This window comes from Melopsittacus undulatus, chromosome 4 (assembly GCF_012275295.1).
Source record: "Melopsittacus undulatus isolate bMelUnd1 chromosome 4, bMelUnd1.mat.Z, whole genome shotgun sequence".
NCBI classification, from domain to species: domain Eukaryota; kingdom Metazoa; phylum Chordata; class Aves; order Psittaciformes; family Psittaculidae; genus Melopsittacus; species Melopsittacus undulatus.
In genome coordinates, this window is record NC_047530.1 from 78,151,951 (window position 1) to 78,175,436 (window position 23,486).

At 37.1% G+C, this 23,486-nt stretch overlaps 1 protein-coding gene across 3 annotated transcripts in view; it reads right to left on the minus strand.

The window, feature by feature from the left end:
- Positions 1 to 23,486, minus strand: part of SPOPL (speckle type BTB/POZ protein like) — a 38,947-nt gene that overhangs the window by 10,653 nt on the left and 4,808 nt on the right. For 2 of the 3 annotated variants that reach the window (XR_004081212.2, XM_005153754.4), the window contains exons 2-6: positions 10,175 to 10,309; positions 9,903 to 10,024; positions 9,463 to 9,614; positions 4,623 to 4,750; positions 55 to 232 (exon numbers count right to left, since the gene is read on the minus strand). Coding sequence is in view for 2 of the 3 variants with exons in the window: in XM_005153754.4 (XP_005153811.2) it covers positions 55 to 232; positions 4,623 to 4,750; positions 9,463 to 9,614; positions 9,903 to 10,024; positions 10,175 to 10,252 (658 nt within the window). In the remaining variant the exon portion in view is untranslated. Of the gene's footprint in view, positions 1 to 54; positions 233 to 4,622; positions 4,751 to 9,462; positions 9,615 to 9,902; positions 10,025 to 10,174; positions 10,310 to 21,970; positions 22,066 to 23,486 lie in introns of all 3 variants that reach the window. The other variant, XM_031053279.2, reaches the window with a different exon arrangement.

A 23,486-nucleotide genomic window follows, 5' to 3' on the forward strand; every position in this document is an offset into this window, starting at 1 on the left:
AAATTTTCAGCAATTTAAATTACAAAGTAAGAGTAATACAAAAGTAGAAAGTACCTGCAAGAACAGATTTATGAGCTTTGAATTCTTGTCCTCCTACATAAAAACTGCAATCTGTAAATCTTGTTGTTTCCCAGAGATTCCCTAAATCTTCTGCTAGTCGACATTCAGGTACCTTCAAAGTGTTTGTATTAGACTGTCCTGATATATTTACTGAGTCTTGGACCACGCTTACCTAACAAAAAAATCACAGCAAGACAACTCCTTCACAACTGAATGACAGTAATAATTATATTACAGTACCTATTGCTAGAATTTCATCAATTTCAAAGCAAAGCAAAAAACAGTGATGTTTTTGGCATTAGGCCAGAACCATAAGCCAACGCTTTACAGTTTACTTTCAAGCATTATAAAGCAAACAGGGCTTTACTTAGAGACTAGTATTTTGTGTTTATCCAACCAAAACAAACAAACAAAAAGAGCAGAATACCACATGCCACCAGATAGACAAGGCAAAGTATCAGTACAGCTCTTGAGATATCAGTGGGATAAAAAAAAAGTTAATTCTCTTTCAGAGATAACAGCTCACTCTTTACACATTCAAGCAAACACATACAATATAAATTATAAACATCATCAGGATCACAAGGTCACAGCAAAGTTTTAAGGAAATAATCCACAGAAATTTTGGATAATTACAACTTTAACTACAGTAAGTTCATACTTCACCTGCAATGGTGATAATGAAAACTAAGTGCAAGTAACATAGGTCCTCCATTACTTTATTTTACTGTGTACAGCTGAGGCTGGAATCACCAGTCTTTGTTTTCCAAACAAGATTAAAAGCCATTATTTTATCAATGTAAGTCAATGAAGTATAAGATGGAGTAGGTAACTTCAACAGTGAAATGCATGCTCACAGGATGTCATTTTTGTACAGAATTAGTTAAGAAAACTGTGAAATTTGTGCATTTGAAGTGAATATATTGCCATTATTCCCCATGTTTAAATCTTTCATGTAAGAAGAGAACAGGACAGCAGCTTTCTTACATGGTTCTTTTCATATATCTTTACATATTGTTTTAATTTATGTTGGGAAAACAGAATAGCATCTGTTCCCTGAGATTAGATGCCTGAGGAAAAAAAAAAACACTTTTGTAAATAAGAGACATATTACAAGATCGTGATCACAAGATCTCCCAAATACGGAACAGTAGGGTTATATATTAAGAGAAAATGCTGATACTGTTAAGATCAGTGCTCAGTTTGATTTCTAGAGGCACAGCATCTAGAATAAACCTGGCATAAAACAAAACAGCACAGCTAAGCTTCACAGAAAGTTGAAGCACAGCAAGCAAAACTCCAGATCAGAAGAGGAAGATGATCAAATTAGGACAGCAGCTTGGGAATTTGAAACATTGACTAATTCCCTGTTTCATCCCATACCCCCTTGTGATTAGTAGAAATTCCTTTATATTCCACCTTTTAAAGGAAAAAAAAATACCCCAGGCACTGTGAAATTTCAGTTTTACACTAAGACTATAAATTTATAACACTAAAAATCTATAGAGCTATTGCGTACTTCATTTCACAGTTTTCATACACACAGAGTGATTTCAAGAGATACACATACACACAAACAAAGTTTCAGCTTAGCAAAGCTAGTCTTCTGTTGTCAAAGGAGAGTTCTGCTTCTTCAGAAACTTGACTCAAAGTTCCTGATCCAAGTTGCCTGCACAGCATTCTCTTGCTGGCTACAGACAAGTGCCTAGGAAGGTCAACTGCACATTCTTTATATGTAATTAAATTGATCTCTGATCTTCCAAACTTCTGTTGGTTTCCAATTCACATCAGGAGTTGTGCAACACAACAATTTGCTATGATCCATCCTTTAAAGATATAACCCAAGCAAAATTTTAATTCAAGTCTCCTACCTCTGAGAGGCCTGACATGTATTGTCTATAGATAGTAACAGATTTTTAAAATTCTAAATACAGACACAGGAGTCTGCTATTTCATATCTCACTTGTCCAGATGGTTCAGGGTTTCTTTGTTTTTTTATTTTTTTAATTTGTTTAAATAAAGCTGAAATCCAATGAAGTTAATCCCACATAACTATTGAAACCTCGTCTCAGGCTGAGTAACACCTGATACAATCCTTACTTGTGTTTATAAAAATCACTCACAAGAGCAAAGGTATTTCTTTACTGAACTGAGGGATGGTGAGAACATGTTAGAACAGCAAACAGCCTTTTTCAAAGAGCAGCGGCAATCCAGCCAGGATTTCCAGGTACTCCATCTAAAAGGTCTGATGTATTTTACTGCTTAGGAAGCTATCCAACATGCAGCTTTTGCACAGCCTACATACTTTCGGGGTACAGGTCCTATTTGCATTGCATTCTCTCACATGTAAGGGTATAAAAGAATGTATAAAATAAGACTTGTTCAAGTTTTGTGTATGATGACAGTTAATGTGGATAATGTCTATTATTTTCTTGGTTTTGAACCCATGGTGATCTAATAGTAAAGATAATTTAAGTGATATTCCAGACTACTTTCTCAACATAAGCTAGGTAAGAGATCTGTGAAAGCACTCACTAGGAAAAACATCCTTGCAGAGAATTTACTATTATATTAGTAATAATACCTGCAAGACTTCAGTAACTGTAGGTTATATGGAACGTGCAAACTGAGTGAAACACATCAGTTTGCTTAAAAATAATTAAAATTATGAAGTTGTATTTAATCAGGAGGTCACTTGTCAGTGGCAACACCAGATTTTGCAAAGTATTTAACTTAACAAACCTTCAGTTTCCAATTCAAGGACATGGCCAAGAATACTCAAGAACACAGAAGGAACACCTCTGCTGCCAAGGAAGACCAAATAATCCTGCAATTCAAAAGGGAGAAAAGAGCCAACCAGCACAGCAGGTTCCCACTGATCTTTACTAAATATCTGCTACATCTGGTAAATTTTAACAACATAGTTTTGAGAAGTGGTCAGTCTTCCAGGTAGGACACAAGGAGGAAGGCAAACACAGAAATTATAACCTACAGTTCACTTTTAAAGGACAAAAACTTCAAACTTGTCTATAGAAACAAGTACTTCAAACAACACCTAGTTCTTCAGGTGTCATCAGAAATGGCAGAACACACTAGATTAAACTAATTTCAAAACTATATGGATTTCTGATTTTTTTTCCCTTTAGCCTAAAACAAGCTAAAAGGTATTTAACATGCTCACTGTGCACAACTAAATGTTGTACATTCTTCCAGCATTTGTAACCAGGGTAGGTCAAACACTTCAAAAAAAGCCATTCATGATAAAACATCAAGAAGTTTTGTACTGAAACACAGCTATATTTAAAGATTAGAATCAAGATTTACATGACAATGTTTCTTTCCGGAAAATTCAATATTTGTTCAATTTAAAAAAAACAAAGAAAAAAACTTTAACATTAAATAGTGACCTATTTACAAAACCAAAAGACTGTTTTTATGAACTGTTCATTTACATCAAAGCATTCAGTACAAGGAAAACTTAAAATGAGAAAATACTCAAAAGTATCTTTACAGAACCATAAGACACTTGTTACACCAGCTTTTATCACCCAAATAATTGTATTCATAACAAATTTATCATGCAGCTCATTTAACTTGTCTATGTGAAAATAAGATGCACTATATTTGCAATATCTAGTCTCAGGGGCCACATTTCAATTATTCTTCCTACACAGCATAATGACATATAATTAAATTGTAATCTTGCCAAGACAATTTTACATATTTCCTGTAAATACAGAGATCAAAGCAAACTTATTAACAGTTAGAACATCTATCATCCTCCTAAGTCACTAATCACTTTACGGCAGCAGAGATAACCAGCCAATGAGTATCTTACACTGTACTTATACTTTCTCTAGTTCCCATTTTTAACACTGAGTAAGCATTTTACTGAATTTTAATATGACAATTTAGGTTACAATATAACTGATGCAGAAGTGACCCCTGATGCACCATGAAGTTAAATATATACCACAGCTCTCAATATTAATTCTCAGTATTAAGTAGTCCTTCTACAGGATACGTGCATTTGCTCAGAAAGCAATATGTAAAATCACTATTAAAAAACTTCATTTACTGGAAATACCTGGTCATTGGTTAAAGCCATCAATGATATTACAGAAATACAGATTCTGACAATCAGTTGGGGTTTTTATAATGCAAACCAACATGCAGACATTCTTTTTGTTTATCCAGTGAAAACCAATCCTGTAATTCCAAATACAACATATTTAAATAAAAGTGATCTCAGTAAAAGAGTACTTCTACTGAGAGCATGTGTAAGCTACCTTTTCCAGAAGTAATCCTAAAGTAATCCTAATAGATTTATGGAGAAGCTCAATAGTTTTCAAGTGATCAATTCAGACTTATTCTACAGTTCAGTATACATGTAGGAAAAAACCAACAAATGCAATGAAGACAAAACAAGTAAATGTGCATTTTACCATATTTACAGTTTACAGAAGAAAACTTTAAGATAACCCTGTTTAAATCAATGTTAACCTTTATTTGAGCAGAAAACATTTTAATTAAAAGTCTACCACTTACAAACCTATACCCACCTCACAAAATAATGTAAGCTTGTCATCTGGTAGAAGACCATTGGCTTCATCCAGTAAAAAATCTCTTCGGATAAATTTCTTAAAACCCCAGTCCTTGCCTTGCACAAATCGATATGCTCTTTGGCTTTCTGATAAAATACAGTCAATGTACAAATAAAGCAAGTTAAATAAAAATATTAGCAAATAACACCTAAATGCTATATTAAAGCCAAGCGTTAAAAAAAAACAACATTTAGTATGTTTGGATCATGTGTCATGCTGAGAAAACCCACAGTTATTAAAAATATAACGTTGTAATAGCATTATTTTATGAAACAGTTGATAGAATTTAATAGAGCAAAATTTGCAATTCAAACCATATCACCCCCTTAGATGCTATCTTAGGCACCATCCAGCAAGAAAGGAGTTTTTCAGTTAATGTTTAAGAATGCCAATGTGTCAAAACAGAAATTGTTCACAGGGAAGTACCATTACAATGAATTTGTCACCACAAGTACATTCTGACAGCACTTCTGCAGTTGTTGTAACAATCTGTTTTGACTTCCTCCTGAAATGGAAAATCATGTTTCACAGGCTGAAATTATTTTGAAATATGGTAAGAGCACTAAAAAAGGCAAAACAGAAATAAAAGCTTTCAAGTAATAAACTTTTTTGGTCATAAAAAGGTATTATTTATATTTACTTTTTAACCATAGTTAGGATAATTATTATTTTTTTTTTAATCCACTGGATTTGCTGTGACCATACAACCCTTTTTTTCCAGTTCTAATGTTCACAGACCACAAAAGGGTTCCCAAGGTCATATTAGTGCAAATACATGTAATTCTGAAAGATTAGTTATTTTACATGGCAGGTTTGCTAAAAGGTGTTTACTTGTTCCACAGGGAAGAGTATTATATACTTCTATATGGAACTAAAACATGGAAAGGAGGTTATTTGGGAATACCTTTGAGAATATCTGTAGAATAAACCACATTCTGAATCAGATGTAGAAAGACTGTTCAAAATGAAGAGAGCAAGACTACTTCTGAAATAACATGGATTCAGGGGGAAGGGGAAAGAAATCTCAGAGTTCTTAATTAGATTTTTTTTTCATTCCAAAAAAAGCTGGACAAGAAACATATATTTCCATACATTTCCACACAAAGCTGTATGGATAGATAGATACTTCAGCCTTTTAGAGAAGAATTTAGAAGTCAGAAGTTTGTTATAAAAGCAATGTACTTTTCATTACAGAATCTGTTGAAATATAATTCTTTCTACAACATCTAAAATAAAGGTATCAGGAAAGTCAGACTTCTCTACTCAGCTTGGTGGCAGCATCACTGAAACAGACTTGACCATTTAACACACCACACATGCTAGAAAACATATGTCTAATACATTATCCTCACTGCCAATAGCTGGAAAAATCATATTCCTAACAGTTTTTCCACTAGATTTAGACCAAGCAAAATATATTGTACAAGTTTTGATTCTATTTTTTTAATACAATGAAGAATCACTGAGGAACTGACAATACAATTCAAACAACAACAAATCCTCCTTATGCTGCAGAACAAAGAAGCAGAGGGAAATACACTTACTAAGTGCAGTGTGGGCATTGAGGGCAACAGAACAAATGCCAACTACTGTTACATTTAAATTTGTACGCCAAATAAAAATTGTCATTTTAAAAAATACCATTTAGGTTTTCTGGCATCTGGATTAGCATTTTCACAATTTTATCAACTTGCCAAAAATCCACAACAAACCTCAGAATAGAATGAAAACATAAAACAAAAAAAAAAGAGGTTAAAATTGTTTTCTTCTAGATTTCAGCCCAATTCTTCATTCTGAAAACTTATTTTACTGTTACCAGCAACAACCAGTGTTAAACCCTCTGAAATTAAGTGACCAGTAGCAATTTAAGTATGTAAAACCAACAAAAATAAAACAACATAAAAGCATAAATGTGATTCTTTTCCTCCTAATAAAGCTCAAATGCTACTTTGTTAATATATTTTACACACAGCTTCATCATTTGAAGCAGTCTATGCGTGAATTAATTTACAAAGGCCATCTGAAGTCAGGCATCATTATACTGTATAAATAAAAACACAGCATCTCCAGAAGCAGATGGCAAATGGCTGGAAAGTTCAAGAAATAAGATTTCTGTTGGTAATGTCCCAAGATAAAAATATGTTTATAATTCCTGTAGTGCCAAACACAGGACAGCTACTACTGCAGAAAATGAAAATGCAGCTACTCACAGGATTTTTGGGGTTTAGCACCTTGTGATCTTTAGCATTTAAAGTAACACTTCTGGAGCACCTCTCTGAAGTGCTCATAAACTCATGTACACACGATGAGGAAGAAACAGGAGAAATTAGAACTCTGTGTGCAGTTGCAGGGCTATCATCTTGCCCCCACAGAGACACAGTAGGATAGCTCATGGGACCATAGTGCTGCAGTGGACAGGTTCAATCTCCTTGGGAAGGCTAGGCTACCCTTTGCATGAAAACTGTAGGAATGCATAGAGCTCTGTCCTGCAGTGGGTGATGAGCCAGTAGAGAATTTACAGGATTAGAGGGGAAGCCAATGCAAGCAATGTGCTCAGTGTCTGCTTGCAGACCTACTCATCAGGAAGAAACAGGTGACTGGTGATTAGGGTACTGGTGGGCAACAAATGAACAAGAGTCATTAGTGAACCCCTAAAGCAAAAAAGGACCAGCAGTATCTAATTAAACACTACAACAGGTTGCCCAGACAAGTTGTGGAGTATCCATCCCTGGGAGATATTCAAAGCATGACAGATTCAAAGCAAACTGCTCTGGTTGATCCTGCTTTCAGCAAGGGGATCGAACAAGACCACATCCAGAGGTCCCTTGCAACCTCAACAATTCTGTGATTCTGATTATCTCAAAATGTTTTTTATGTCACATTGCAGTTTCATTTAATTACATACACCAGTCCACTACTGCACTTTGTCGGTGACATGGACAGTGGGAATGAGTGCGCCCTCAGCAAGTCTGCCAATGACACAAAGCTGTGTGAGTTGGTTGATACACTGGAGGGAAGGAATGCCATTCAGAGGGAACTCAACATGCTTGTGAGGTTGGCCAATGCCAACCTTATCACATTTAAATAAGCCAAGTGCAAGGTTCTGCACCTATGTTGGGGCAATCCCAGGCACAGCTACAGGCTGGGAGAAGAAATTCAGAGCAGTCCTGCAGAGAAGTACCTGGGGGTATTGGTTGATGAGAAAATGAACATGAGCTAACTTCAGTGTGCGCTTGCAGCCCAGAAAGCCAACTGTATCCTGGGCTGCATCAAAAGGAGCGTGACCAGCAGGTCAAAGGAGGTGATCCTGCCCCTCCACTCTGCTCTTGTGAGACCTCACTTGGAGTATTGTGTGCAGTTCTGGTGTCTCCAACATAAAAAGGACATGGAACTGTTGGAACAAGTCCAGAGGAGGACCACAAGGATGATCAGGGGACTGGAGCACCTCCCATATGAAGACAGGCTGAGAAAGCTGGGGCTGTTCAGCCTGGAGAAGAGAAGGCTGCGTGGAGACCTCATAGCAGCCTTCCAGTATCTGAAGGGGCCCTATAAGGATGTTGGGGAGGGATTCTTCATTAGGGACTGTAGTGGTAGGACAAGGGGTAATGGGTTAAAACTTGAACAGGGGTAGTTTAGGTTATATATAAGGAAGAAATTCTTTACTGTGAGTGTGGTGAGGCACTGGAATGGGTTGCCCAGGGAAGCTGTGAATGCTCCATCCCTGGCAGTGTTCAAGGCCAGGTTGGATGAAGCCTTGGGTGATATGGTTTAGTGTGAAGTGTCCCTGCCTGTGTCAGTGGGGTTGGAACTAGATGATCTTAAGGTCCTTTCCAACCCCAACTGTTCTATGACTCCACAATTCAAGTCCGTCACAAGGCAAAAACTACTATCCACCATATGTACAAAAGTGTAGCTTTGTTCATATAACAGAACCAGGAAGCCTGGTCCTTCCAAAAAGTCCAACCATTTTAGATTTTAACTCAGTTCTGTGGATTTACTTCAAGATTACAAGTGTGCCTAGTTACATAAGGAGAAAGCAGCATGAACTTTGGGTATGAGTACTAGAGAGCTACAGGTTTTTCCAAGAAATTCAGAACTTGCAACAGAACAGACCCTACGAGATCTCCTAAGTCCTGGAGTAGGAGGAAGAAAAGTAGACAGATTCTTCATATATAGGACTGGCAACAGTGCAGACCAGCTTTAAATTACACATATTCATGAGAATTCCAGCTTTTCCAAAAAGTGTTTCCAATGAAGGTTAAGCTTGTAACTTTAAAACTAAGAGCTGCATTTTTCATATTAAAGCAGCGAATTAAACCACTGTTTATTTCAAAGTTTCCTAATTCCTCAGGTATATGGCTCATGTTTCTAAAGTTTGAGTATAAATCAGATGAACTAAACCAAAACACTTTAAAGGAGGGTCTGAAACCAACCATGCATGTTTACTCCAATTAACTATGGAAATCAAACACTTCCACTGCAGCTAGAAACAAGCAAATACACCCTTAATAATAGGAAGCAGGAATAATCTGCTAGAAGAGCCAAGTGACAAGAATCCGGAGTGACGACAGTAATGTGCTGTAATTTATACTGCTCAAGATAGAATTAACATAGCTCAGTAATCAGGAAAGTGTGAAACATGAAGATGATTTTTAATTAAGTTTCTAAAAGTATATTAAATATGTATTTTAGAGTTTATTTCAATACTAAATTCTGTTCTCAACTGAAAAGCTTACAAGGCTGATTTTTTTGGGAATGCTTTTACAAATCCACACGTAATACATCAAGATTCCCTTACCCATTGCTTTTGTTTCTTCTCTTTTAGCATTCAACAGGGAAAATTTGAATTTTGCTCTGACTTCACTTTTTGGACAACTGACTAAAAGCAGATATAATGACAGGTAGTCTTTGCTTTCATCATCTAATCCCTTTGGATTTACTCTCAGGCACCTGAAAGGAACACAGAAATTGTACATTTCTCAACAGTATCCAGAATAAATTCAGAAATATTTTTATAAAATACAATGACACATGCTACAAAAATTAATGTTTCCCTTATGACTATTGAAACTTTGAAATTAGAACCAATCTGTACCTACAGTAAAACTTCAAGAAGTATGAGGTTTAATATTTATTTGCAATTGAATTTTGCAACTTTTTTGAGTGGGAAAAACAAACAAATTAAAAAAACCCCAACAAACAAAACCCACAAAGCAGTTGCTAGAATAAAGACCTTACCACTTCATTTTGTCATTTGGCCCTGATGAAAAGGTAGAACTCTTTAAAACTTCACCCATTTCTTCTCGGCAAAAACTGAAGTTATTAATGGTCCACATGTAGGAAAATTTTACTACTTTAACCTGAATAAAAGATGCAGAGATGTAGAGACTGTCAATAAAGTTTAACTTGCACCAGCTAGTTAGATTGTCAGCACGGCTCAATAATTTTATTTTTTATTTTAGTTATAATTATGAATAGAAAATAAAGGCGCTGGAATTTACGTAGATTACCTGTGTGTAGCACCAGCTTTCAGCCACAGGTCCACTGGACATCTCCCCAGGAGGAGGTGGGGTAGGAACCCTTGACATTGCCACTTATTGCAGGTTTATAGTATCAAGATAGCAATCCAGACTTCAGTAATTCTCCTAAAAAAGTAATTTAATACATTTTGTTCACCCTTTTTAAGTGTGGAAAGAAATATCCATTGATATCCATATTACTGTGTTTACTAAATGATGCAACTGAAAGGGGACAATGGCTTTGCTATTTAGACGAACTAGATGTCTGACATTAATGACCACTTGTACTCAAAATCCACAGCCTGGATCCTCATTCCAATACTTTATAAAAGCAAGCACCTGTGTATCATACAATACCACTAACAACCTTACTTCAACATCACCTTTGCAAATTACCACCTTGATCACACCAGTTGTGTTACAGTTTTCTTCACCATCTTCCCCTTTGATTTGGAGAGTAACTAGGGCCTTGTAAGCACTCAGTTATTACTACCAATGTATTAGTTGCCCACACAGGCATAATTCAGTCCTGGAAGAGCACCTCGCTACCAGGTTCAAACAATCCTGGGATTTTTCAAGGGAAGGAAAGAAATTAAACTTCTATTTAAAGTATTTTCTTCATAGATCTTTCATGATTGCCTTGTATGTTTAACACCAACAGATTCGACTGCAGAACTATGATCGCCATAATCATATGTTTGTTCCTTATTGAAGCACAAAACTGAAAACCATCTTAAGTCAACTTGCCAAACCCAAAAAACTTTCTAATAGCAAATAAAGCAATATTGTTATGGATTATCACCTAAAAGAGCACTACAATTTTTTCTGCCAGTCAGAAACTGAGTCACATACCCAGATTCATCACACCTAGCCACAGACACCAAATTAGCAGCCTACTTGTGCTAGTCCTGATATATAACTAATTAATGAAGGTGGGCCTTTCAAGAGGGTAGGCTCTAGGTTACTGGGCTGACTCTCCTTTAGGTAGGGTTTGCTATCAACTTTAGACAGGTTTCTGTCAGAAGCATAGCTTCTCACTTAAGCAGCAACATTAAGTTGCAAAAAGAAGTTAAATTAACCCTGATCAAACCAGATGAAAGTGACAATTGTCTGCCACCAAATATTTTCTCTTAGTACAGAAAGTTTCTTTAAACATATCCTGCTATCGCTGAAGCACCATCAGAAGACTACAATCTCTCTGCAACATTTGAGTGTTTCCCCATAGAGGTCTTTTTACTTGTGACAGAACAGCATTAGCTGTCTTACTCAAAAGATGTGATTGCACATCACTAACCCTATTGGAACTCTTTCTTTAGGGATAGGCAACACTTAGAAACAAGGTTTTATGCAAGCTTTTGTAAGAAGATACTACAAGAGCACATGTAATTCAGTCACAATGTGAACAAATTTATTATTCCTGTAGGGAAAGAATCCTCCACAAATTGCTATGAACCTTGGTAGATGTCTTTCCTCTTGCCTTTCTTGGACTGCTTCTCACTTCCTTTTGATAAGAATTAGCCATTCCCCATTAAATCCTGCTGGCATGGGAATCACTCTGAATCATGAGTGTATGCAATATTGAAAACAAAACTAATTCTCAGTTTATGAGATGAGGAAGCAGATGCTATACAACCAGATCCCATACTGGATCTCTACTAACATACCTCCCATGGCTAGATAGATTAAAAAAAATAAAATAAAAATTAGTGACTAGGTCTCTTGCAAGACAAGGATCAGAGACACTGAAGTGTAAGCATAAATACAATTCAGCTCTTATACATTATTTTTTTGTAAGTAAAACTTGTTTTTATTTACAGCAATCTTCAGTACTTAAAAATGCTTTCCACAGATGAAAACTAGAAACAAACAGCCACCCTAAGTTTAAGGTAATGGAACTTGCTTGCCCTATTTTTTTTTTAAGCAAGAATTGCATATATTGTGGAAGCTGTGTTTACAGAGATTCTGTTTGCAGGTTTACAACTTGTTTTGACTGTCTGTACAAAACCATGCAGAGTAAAATTCCTGGGAAACATACATGTGAACATCCCTCTTTCATAAAGCAAATATTCATACTTATATTACCATTATTCAATGGTAACAACTGAAGCTGCTACCCAAATACATGGTGGATTTTAGATAAAACCACATCCTGAAAGAATTACAACAGCTCGCCTCAGCTTTACTGAGTCTGTTTGCTCTTCTTCAATTCTCCAATGCTAAAACCAAGAAGAAACATATCCCTTTTCCTCATTCTGTCATTCGCATGAGACGCACAGGACTCCCTCATCTCTAATCTGCTCCTCAATTCTTTCAGTCCATTAGACTGCTCAGCTCCCAGTAACCACGAAGGAGCAGCAGATCTGAGCCTAGTTTGTTCTGAAAGGGTCTCCAAATTGAAAAAGCCTGAAAATAACTGCTGCATAGCAAGCTCTTTAGAAAGCATGCAGTGACATTATGCCAGGTACCAGTGCTTATCTGCCCCCTCTGTCACACAGCTAAATTGCCCGATTCCCTGACAATTTAACTCCAAGCGAGGGTGGGTATTCTCAGTTATTTTCAGGTGTATGCCACCCTATCTCTGTACCTGCTCTAGCCAGGGCATTTGTACTTCACAGGCTGCTTCCACCTGCTGCATGGCTGTTTTTTATTTCAGGTTCTGACAGAAAGTATGATTTTACGTAAGTACCCTTTACAGATCCTTCTGAATAGCTTCAGCATTTTGTTAAAGTTTCCATTTGCAGCATTAGAACTGGAAAACTGATTTTCATGAGCTCATGATAAGTCTTTGAGGAACAGATTTAGACATCACTTTTTTTGGCATGGATTTACCAAGTCAATCAAATTTTTAGATTCAGAAAACTGTGAGGAAACAGTAACTGTAAAGATTTCGTATCATACTGTGAGCCTGTGTTGAGGAGCTGTCTTTTTTACTTTTTAATATGCCTGGATGTGTAATTAAAAAAAAAATAAGTAAGAAACCAACTAACAGCAAAACTGAGCAATGGAGAAGAAATACACAGAGCATCAGAGGCTCTCTGTCAAGACATACCAAAAGCCTGCCAGGGACAGCAGGGAAACAGTTTAGCAGTACTGCTCATGTGCCCCTCACTTAACCTATTAACCAGTATTTGGGTGCAGATGTAGGGATATTTACCAAAACTACAGGGTGAAAGAGAACACAAGCTTCAAAGATGCTATCTTGAAGTGTAGAGGTGTTTGGGGAAGGAAGCATTTTTTTCAGACCCCCGACTGCCACTCAGACCAAGCAGGCCTTGTAGGCCAAGAGCCTTACCCACTTTGTGCGGTCAGTGATGGCTACCAAGGCAAACTGGACCTTACAAGGGCAGACTGAAGGTGAGAAAAAAAATGCACTTACACATTTACCCCTTTGTTCTACATATTGTACTCTGCTTGGGGAGACATCTAAATACCACTTTGAAGAAAATGTTTATGAATCATTGATTAGCCACTTCCTACAGCTCTGACAAAAAGGTTTTTCAAGTACCAAGCCCTCATCACAGCCTTTTAGATCAAACGGTTGGGAACAAGACAGAGCTGCAGTTCACAAAACCAGTTTGAGAATGACTGGGCAGAATTAAATGAATGAAGTGCAGAAAGACAGACCTGTTATCTCCAGGACAAAGCAACTCATGCTAGAACCTGCACTTATTTCTCTGCAGGCTACAATGAACAAAGCACCAGAGGTGACAGGACATTATCAGGTAATGCCTCCAAGAGTTTTCAGGCCATACTTGTCTGGACTTGGCTTAACAAACCAGTGTGGCCATTTTGCCAGGCAGATGTGTTTGACTGAAGTAAACACGCACTGGGAACAGTAAAACAAGTTTTAATGGATGAGGGTAAAAGAAGTTTCTAGTTTTCAAAGGGAAAGAAATGTATTTTTAAAGGATGTCAAGTACCTTTGTTGTTTGGTTGGTTTTTCAATGAAAAGATATACCCATACTGAATGTAGCACAGCAGTCAGTGATGATTTTACTCACCAAGATGCTGCTTTCATTGTCTAACTTCAAAAACTCCAGCCCCACACAACAAAACAAACACTCCCACCATCAAAAAAATAATAAAAAACCCCACAAACCCAAACCAAACAACCAACTAAAACAAACCAAACACCCAACTAAAACAAACCAAACACAAACAGAAGAAAAGCTCAAAGGTATTTTACTTAACCTGTACTCCCAGACCCCAAACATAGAATGAACAGATTCACAGAATGCTGTGAGTTGGAAGGCACCTTAAAGATCATCTGGAGCCAAACAACCTGCCTTGGGCAGGGACACCTTCCACTAGACCAGCTGACCCAAAGCCTCATCCAACCTGGTTTTGAACACTTCTATGGATGGTGCATCCACAGTTTCTCTGGACAACCTGTGCCAGTGTCTCACCACACTCACAAGGAAGAACTTCCTTCTCATTTCTCATATAAACATGATGGGTTTATCACTTGTACTGGTCTCTTAAGGAAGGTATTGGTTTTATGGGCTAATCACTCTGCCAAGTAGACTGGTCCCAGTTAAATTAGGATCTTCACAGAGCTGGGTACCACTTGCAGAGCAGTAGTGGGTTTGCAGGCATATAAATAATAAAGGAAGAGATTTCTCAAAGCACATTTTATTCAGGAATCAACTAAAGTACTCTCCTAATCAAAAAAATATTTGTGTTAAGCTTCAAGCCATGTAAGTTGATTATCATTAATTACCTGCACATGAAGCGTAAAGAAAGCATGGGCTACCCTCCATAAAGCATTTACACTAAATTTCATCAAAAGCTGTATCAGCTCTCCATTCTCATAACTTTTAAGATATCTTAAGATTCAAGCTACTTTGTACATCCACAGAACATGAATTCCATAAAACATTATCTTGCTTCCTTTCCCAAAAATTGAGTACTTGTCCACATTATTCTCAATAAAGTTCTTTTTCAACCTCTTAGAGCTAGACAAGAACACATTTCCAGGTTGTTACATCTTGTGTTGGAATCATCTCAACTTTTTCACTGAAAAAATTGCTAGGTCATTAAGAAAGTACTACATGCATATGAACACAAAGAGGAGTTTCCTAATCCCCCAAAATAAACCTACAAAACACGTCATAAACCTATTTGAAGAATTGTCTAAAGCATTAACATGATCTTTTGCCAGCCCCCACATCCGGAGAGCAGAAGCTCAGTGTAACAACTATATCCTAATAGTTCTTTCCGAATAGTAATAGTGTAGCAAGTGCACGCAAGCAGGTGCCCATGTTAACCAGTGACCATAGGGATAAGTTATCTTTTCATTTCAATAAAGTGTTACAGTCAGCAAATTACTGGCAGGAACAGCTAAACAGTCTTCTGCAGGGTCTCCAACACACCCAAAAGTCAAATCCGGCCTGTCAGAACCTAACCCACACATCAGTTCACCAAGCAAGCCAGTGACCTTGTCCTGGTCACTCAAGAATGAGAAGGAAAGCACACTAGGAACTTGGTGATCAGCTCCTGATGACCCTCTTTTCTCTGACATCCCTTCCTCCAGGAAGGCATACCCTCACATGAGTGAGTCTGGCACAGCGTAGGCTTTTTCTCAAGTCCTGTCCAGAAACTGTATGACAAAGCAACATTTAATAGTAATGTCATTGTGCACTTCCAAACCATGATGGCACAGTTTCCACAAAGAAAGAGGCTGTGGAGCTTGTCGTGACGAAAACATCAAACATCTCTATCCAGCAAGCCACATCAAGCATTTAACAGCTAATGCAAAAACTAAGAGTAAATTGCTGTCTAAGAGTGAGTGGTATTAATATCATTTAGCAATCTCTAAGTAAAGCCTAAAAAATTACCATACCAAAAAAATCACACATATGTATTACATATTCCATTTGAATGGTGACAGTCTCTTTTCAAACAGGACTGAACTTCTCAAGAAATGCAAAATTTACTTTCTTACAAATTTACAAAATAACTTTTTTACTCCCCTCTTTGGAGTTTTTTATTTCATCACTGGCTGAAATAAAAGATCGCCTTCTGAAAGTTAACTGCCAAATAACACCCTGCTGCTCCAACTTTTTATTCCTAGTAAATATGTAATTCAGAAACCAAATATAGTTTGTCTAATTGCACAGCCAAAACTTAAAGTAAATAAATCTGAAGTGAATAAGCCTTCCATTCAATAAAATCAGCTTCCAAAGCCTCATTCAAAATAAACATGGTCTGGTTACAGAGGTATTGATTTAATTTCCTCTCACTAGTGAGCAATTACATAGTATTATGTAAGTATCATATATAATACTACCCATCATTACTTGTTACTCAAGGAATCAGTTTTGGTTTTTAAATTACAGAGTCAAACAATTGGGAAAAATACTGAATTTTATGACTTTTTGGGTGAGAGAGTATACATTTATGAAGCTAAAGATGAAGAACAAACCATATCAAAATAGTTAAATATGAAGTGAAATACATTTTAAGGCCAAACACAAAGTTACTTTTGCACGCCTAACTGAAGCAATGTTCCAGTTAACTTAGCCAGTTCTAGGTAGCACCAACTTATGAAGGCCAAACTGTTTAAGAGCCAAGAAAGCCATGTCCCTTTTTCCTTGGCCATGGAAAGATTTGTGTAACAGCCACCCACCACCTGGGTCATGCCCATCCAGTGTCATGAAACTCCTGGGGCCTGAATGCTGATCAAACCCACAGGAGAGAGATTCACTTTCTCACCAAATTTCAGAGACTTAAAATATCCAAAGAGATTTTTTTTTCCTCCCTGTTTAAGATTGTGTGTAGCAAGCTGACTATACTTACAAAAATTTGTAAGATTTCTACTAACAAGTAGGCAAAAAAAATCTAAACTTTGTAAAAGATAGGACTTGTTCCTTAATTAACATGATTTGCATGCCTTCACAATTGATTTTTTTGAAAGAGCTGCTGCATATTTCCTATAGCTAATGATTAAATTAAATTTTCTGCTATATGATACACAACAAAAATTACAAACATTTGAAAGGTCTATTAAGCTTAGGCAGTTTTCTAATTTCATATAACCATACAATGGTTTGGTCTGGAAGGGACATTACAGATCATTTAGTTCCAACCCTGCTGCCAATTTGTTCAGTATCATCATTTACCTCTCTGGAAACATACTCCAGATATACTTAAACAGTTTAAATACAGTGTACAGTATTTACTGAATTTAATCTCTGTCACTGCAACATTTAACTGTATTACTAACACTTAAACAATTGCAGTTACATATATCCACCCCGTAAGTCAGAAAACACATAGGTTAAGGATATACTACATTCAGTTTTGTAGTACTTCTAACATATGAACTGTTTTCTTTTTAGGGCAAGCAGAAGGGAATAGCAGTTGGGTTATGCACAGAAAAACCCTAACTGAAGAAGTGAGAGATCTATTAACAGTTAAAAGGAAGAATTTGGGAACTTCTTTTATTTGGGACATAGTATTAAAAAATGCTTATCTAAGTTTACTCTTGAACCACACAATAGCAACCATGTTTGTACAAACCTAAATCAGGTTTGGGGGCTTAAATCATAAGCTCTGGATGCTCCTATGTGCTTCACACTAAAGATCACACCCTTACCAGGCCCCCAGCGATGCTGGAAGCTATTGCCCTGCCAGGAGAAACACACACACTTCAGCACCCATACCACCAGTCAATTCATAACCCTCTCCACAGCTCTCCAGTGAGAAAAAACACTAACCCTGGATGGGACTGTGACAGTTGAGAAACTACATATTCATCCCCTGTCACCCCTACTCCAGGGACAGTAAACTCCAGCAGAGATAGGGCAGGCAGCTGGGGTCAGAGACATCTTAAAATAGCTGCAACAGACTCCAGAATTTAAAAGCAGGTCCTCAAGGGGGTTCCAGCAGAAGAGCAGCAGCAAAGAAAAGCCAGGCAAAATCCAGCACATGTGAAATGCCCAACTTTTCAGGAGTATGGTGTAGCTATACCTAATAACAGTAAAAGTCAGCAGTTCAAAATTAGCAAGATCATACTATTTATTAGTTGTAAAAACTGTCAAACTGAGTACATGCAATTTCCAGACTTTGCTCTGAATTTTATTTCCTAACCCAACCAACTGAAAAATATAGTTGAATTCTACCTCAGCTGAGAGAAAACACACTGCCCAGCAGAGACTGAACTGTAACTTTCTAGTTTACATCTGCCAAGCTTATTAATAATACCCCGGAGCATTACCCTTGCATTATTGTTCTGTACTATAGAGAGTCCACTGCGCACCTTATTAGATAGTCTAAACCATCCCCTATGGGAGTCATCTATGCATTTCCCTGAAGAGATGTAGTACTATTTCTTAGAGCAGATTTAAATTTCATTGACCAGTCTAGTTTTATGGGACCCGAAAAGATAGGTATTTCCATCACGACTCCACTTGGAAAACTATTCTGTTCAAATAATCTACCAATGTTTGGGGCTTTTCCTGGTACACAGCCAAAGTTACCTTTTCCCATCCTTAGTTTTACTGTATTACTCAAACAAATCACTGCCATGTTAAAGTATACTTAGTGAAGACTTTTTTTTCCCCTAAATACTTCAGTTACACACAATTATGAATTCACCAAATTGAAAATGCTAATCTTGGCTTTCAATTTTGCACATAAAACAAGTATCTGTAAAAACCAATGGAAAGTTGACTTCAAATTGTAACAAAAACTATCTTTCCCCAGCAGATTCAGTTAGTTTGGGGTGGTTTGTTTTGGTTTTCCTTTCTTTTTAAATTCCTAAGATTTGTGAAAAGCACTACACTACACTCTCTGGAGACAGATGCTTTCATTCGCTGCAGAGAAGTTGTAAAGTGCAACAGCAGCTTAATGCTCTCCTCATTAACCTCTGCAGATGGTTATCACCTGGAAAGTCCACACTGAAATTGTACAACTGCTTTCAGCAGCCAAAAGCTCACAGATGTTACCAGGAGGGCTTTTGATAATTTATTTCTTGCAGTGTTACCTATCATGGCAAACAGTGGACACACTTGTGCACAGAGCTGCACCTCTGTGGTAAGTTTGTGAGAGGTACAGTTCATACAGCTCACCATCTTATGCCTTGTACCAGGCCAGTCACAAAGTGTATTATATTGTTCAAAAAACAACTGATAATTATAAGGTGGAAAACTGAGGGGAGGAAAACAAACAAAAAAAAAAAACAACAGAAAACAAAACAAGCAAACAAACAAAAAAAGCACAAACAAAAAAACCCCCAAAACCTACATATGATCTCCAAACCCCAAAACTCAATTCTGCCAGAGGACTAAACTGCATTCCATGCTAGTCCACCCAAACAGTCTTGAAACTGAACTAATTTCAACAGGCTGGGTATTAAATTTCATCCTCAATAGCTGATCAGACAACACTGTAGGAAAGACAGGTAGGTCAAGAGGTACAGCTTTACATTCCCTTGCCTTAGTGAATATTAACTAGGAATCTCTGAAAGCATAGCTACATGAGAACCTGATGAAAGCCATCAAGGCAAGCAAAACTTGACTTGCAGTCTTGGACTGCAGCTAAACAGGTTCATACACAGAAAGGTAAAATAAAGAAAATTCTAAAAGTTCACAGAATACCTCCATCTGGAAGGGACCCATAAAGAATCACTGAATCCGGCTCCCAACTTCAGTCGAATAGAGGCTGGTTTATGAAGTTCAAAGACACACCAATTTCTCCTACTGTTTCAAAAACACTGAGATTGTTTTGTTTATACTTTTGGATTTAAAAACAATTCCAAAATAATCTGCTTAAGATAGTTTTCCACAACAAAAGAAATTCAAACCTCAAGACCAACTGATCAAACTCAGGAGCTGTAAATTTTTAAAATTATAGATTAGAAAGAGTAAGTCCCAAGACCAAAAGCAGTATTTACATTTCTTTCACACAAATGTTACTTCTTTGAAATTAGTTGGAGCATTAAAAGATTTCAATAGCTTTAAACTTTCACAGAACCATTTAATGCTTCACAAGACTATTCAGCAATAACCACTTTTTGCTTCACAACACCAAGCCCCACTGCTTCTACATCTGCTGAGGTAACAGAACTCACTGCTCTGTTTGCAACCTTGGACTGCAACAGAGGATGAGAGGTAAACAGAACAGGGGATGGTGCAGGTTACTCTGTATCAGGCTCCCCACTACAGATCTTTCTTGAAAAGGATAACACTCATCACCCACTCACCTAACAAAAATTGTGTAAACTCTCTGAGGATTAAAACTAAGAATATATTCAAAGCAATAGGAAAAATGCTGTCTTGCAAAAAAGCCCTAGTTACTAAAGCATGAATGCGTAAAATCTTAACTCACACCTTGTCAAACAGGCTGTTTGCTCACATTCCCCTCACCTCCCAGCACAGTCTCATTATGCCATCAGTTTGTTCCTCTGCAGGTAATGTTTAATTAAGTTTAAAAACAACAGTAAGGCAAACAGGATGGCACAGGGCTGTCAGAGTGGCCTGGCTAGTCTGGGCATAGTTAAGCAGATTTTAGTTTGACAAAAGCAACACAGTTGATAAAAAGGTGGTAAGTTCTATCACGCCAAAGTCTCTTTTCATAAAATGCTTCAGCTGCCTTCAAGAAGCTCTTGCTGGCAACATACTCCACAAACCACCACAACTGTGAACTACTACTGCAAGTAGCTAGAAGCTGTTTCCAGAAACTGCTGCACAGGCTGCAGGCCACCGAGGCTATCACCCACTGACATGTATGCTCGAATAAGCCTAACATTCCTCCTCTCTTTACCAATATCCTAGCAGAGTTGGGCTTGCAAAGTCCTTCACTTGCTACAGCAAGCAAATAATATTGTTTCATCTTCAGTGCTGTCAAATAAGGCAGACCTAAAGCAGATGCAAGTCTGCTGTTTCTTGCCTCCTTTCAGGAGACACAACCACACTGTGAATCATCCTGATGATCCAGTTCAGCAAAGGAATACTGCTTTCACAAAAGAAAACAGAAGTTAAAAATGAAATTTAATATCAGGAAATCAAAAAGTCAGCTAACACCAAGCGATGAGCCCATCTTCACAAATGACTCTGGAAACCTCTGTGAAAGCTTAGACACTATAATTTATTAGTTACCCAGAATAACATTAGATGATTCTACTGCCATGTATTTTTTCCTCACCACCACTCAGTGAGTAGAGTCTTACAACTGCGGGGAGGGGTGGCATATTTACAAATAAAACTTGTATTTAAATTATTAAAAAATGATGCCTGGTCTGTGAAACAATATTCAGTATTTCAAACTACTGATTACAGAATAAAGGTGAATTTTGCTTGATAATCTTACCGATATAACTAATCATAGCAACTATGGGTACAAAGCTTACCCCATACAAACTTTAAGCAGGCTACTGCCTACACATTTCTACTTGCATTATGATTTCCTCCCACTCCTAACCCCCACCCAATCCCCTCCAACCCCCTCCCCCCCTTTTTTTCTTTTTTTAAGAGAACAGCCACACTTTAGGAAAACATGACTGATAAGCAACACAGGAGCTCCCCTAATCAGAAGCCTCTCACAGGATGTAATAGTATTAATTCAAACCTTCCAGATGTATTTACTGCATTTATTTGTTTTCACCTCAGATCAACTACCTGCCTGATTTTGTAAATCATGCAAAAAATGTCTTTATGCAAACTTCTTCAGTATAAGAAGTTTCAGTTTCTTATAAATCACCCATTGCAACACAAATATTCTTCAGCTGCCATTTTAAATTTTAAAAGTTTGTTTGCTATATGCACAGAAGTAACAAGCAAAATGTACCTTGATATATTCTGCAGAGATCAAAAAAACATTGAAGCTGGATTTTATACATTCTATTCCTCTGAAACCACCACACACCAAATGCAGTACCAGACCTATGAAGAAGATCACACCAACTTCAACACTCAATACAGCAATGTATTACATTAACCTACAGTTACCCAAAGCAGCAAGGGATTTTAAACAATTTGATTTCTAGTGTAACATTTCCAGAACTGTAGTAGTATGACACCTTTAAATGAGTTCAAAGCAGAACTTTCCAAATGCATTAAAAAACACATTTAAAATAGGTATGTATGTAAACTGCTGCAATTAATTTTACTCACACCACAAACACATTAGTTGACATGACTGTATTCCGTACTCTGCTACAAGAACAGTTAATCGATTTCATAAGTAAATATCAGTGTGATCACTGGTACATATGATACCTATAGAAAGGAGTTCAAGTTTAATATTTTCATGATATATTGCTCCCAGAAGCTGAAGCAAACTATATTAAGCACTTGTTATCTAAATTTCTTACAAAACAGTTATGATTTTATCTTCAAGATTTTTGATTACAAACAAGTGACTCTGAAATTAACCTCTAACAAGCTTCCATATGTTTTAAAATTTATGAAGAAATGCCATCAAAGAGTGCTGTTTTGTTGCTGAGGTAATGTCTACAGATTAAGTAATTCAGAGCCCCATTGTGTTAGATGCTTCATAGAGTAAACAATTGCCTCTTCTAAAGAGCATTAAGAAATTATTAGCTAGCTAATCTGGATCATTAGATTAATATATTAAGCAACCAAAGCAACAAATTACTTATATTTAGATTTGATTTCAACTTAAACCAGTGATTTTTTTTCCACTTAATCCCTGTATATTGAAAATGGCTGTCCTTCACAGGCTACAGGCCATGCTGATGGAGAAAACAGACCCATCAGTTAGAAACTGAATATGAATAAAGAAAGCCAGGAAAATAAAAACTTTTTGGACAAGTAGTTTTGCAAAGAAGTCATCAGCAGGGAACAGAGAACTAGAAAGGATGACACCAGACGAGGAAGTTATACCAGCTATTCCTCAGGCCAGAATGAGTTTGGCACAAACATGCAATTTCAGTTTTTCAGGAAGCAACAACTGATGCAACTAACCCCAAACCCTTCTAAAGACACACAATCCTAATTAATTTTCAAAGCATTCAATACACAAGTAAACAAGTAATTTGAAACAAATTAAGTGCAAGTCATCACTGCCTCCGATTCCCTTCCTCTCCATCCATAACCTTACTTATGAATTGGATTTTGCAAGTGACTTGACCAACAGGTAAGTGAGCTCTTGGGAGGGGATAAACATTAAGGGAGCAACAAGGAAGGAGGCCAAAAGAAATCTTGCCTCCCAAGTTTCACCCAGTGATCTCCACTGCACAACAGAGGCAGGTATAACAATAAGAGGTTCCCACCCCATGAACTTTGGAAGTTTCCCAACTGCTGGAGACATTTATTCCATAAGCAGCAATGCTGCCTACACC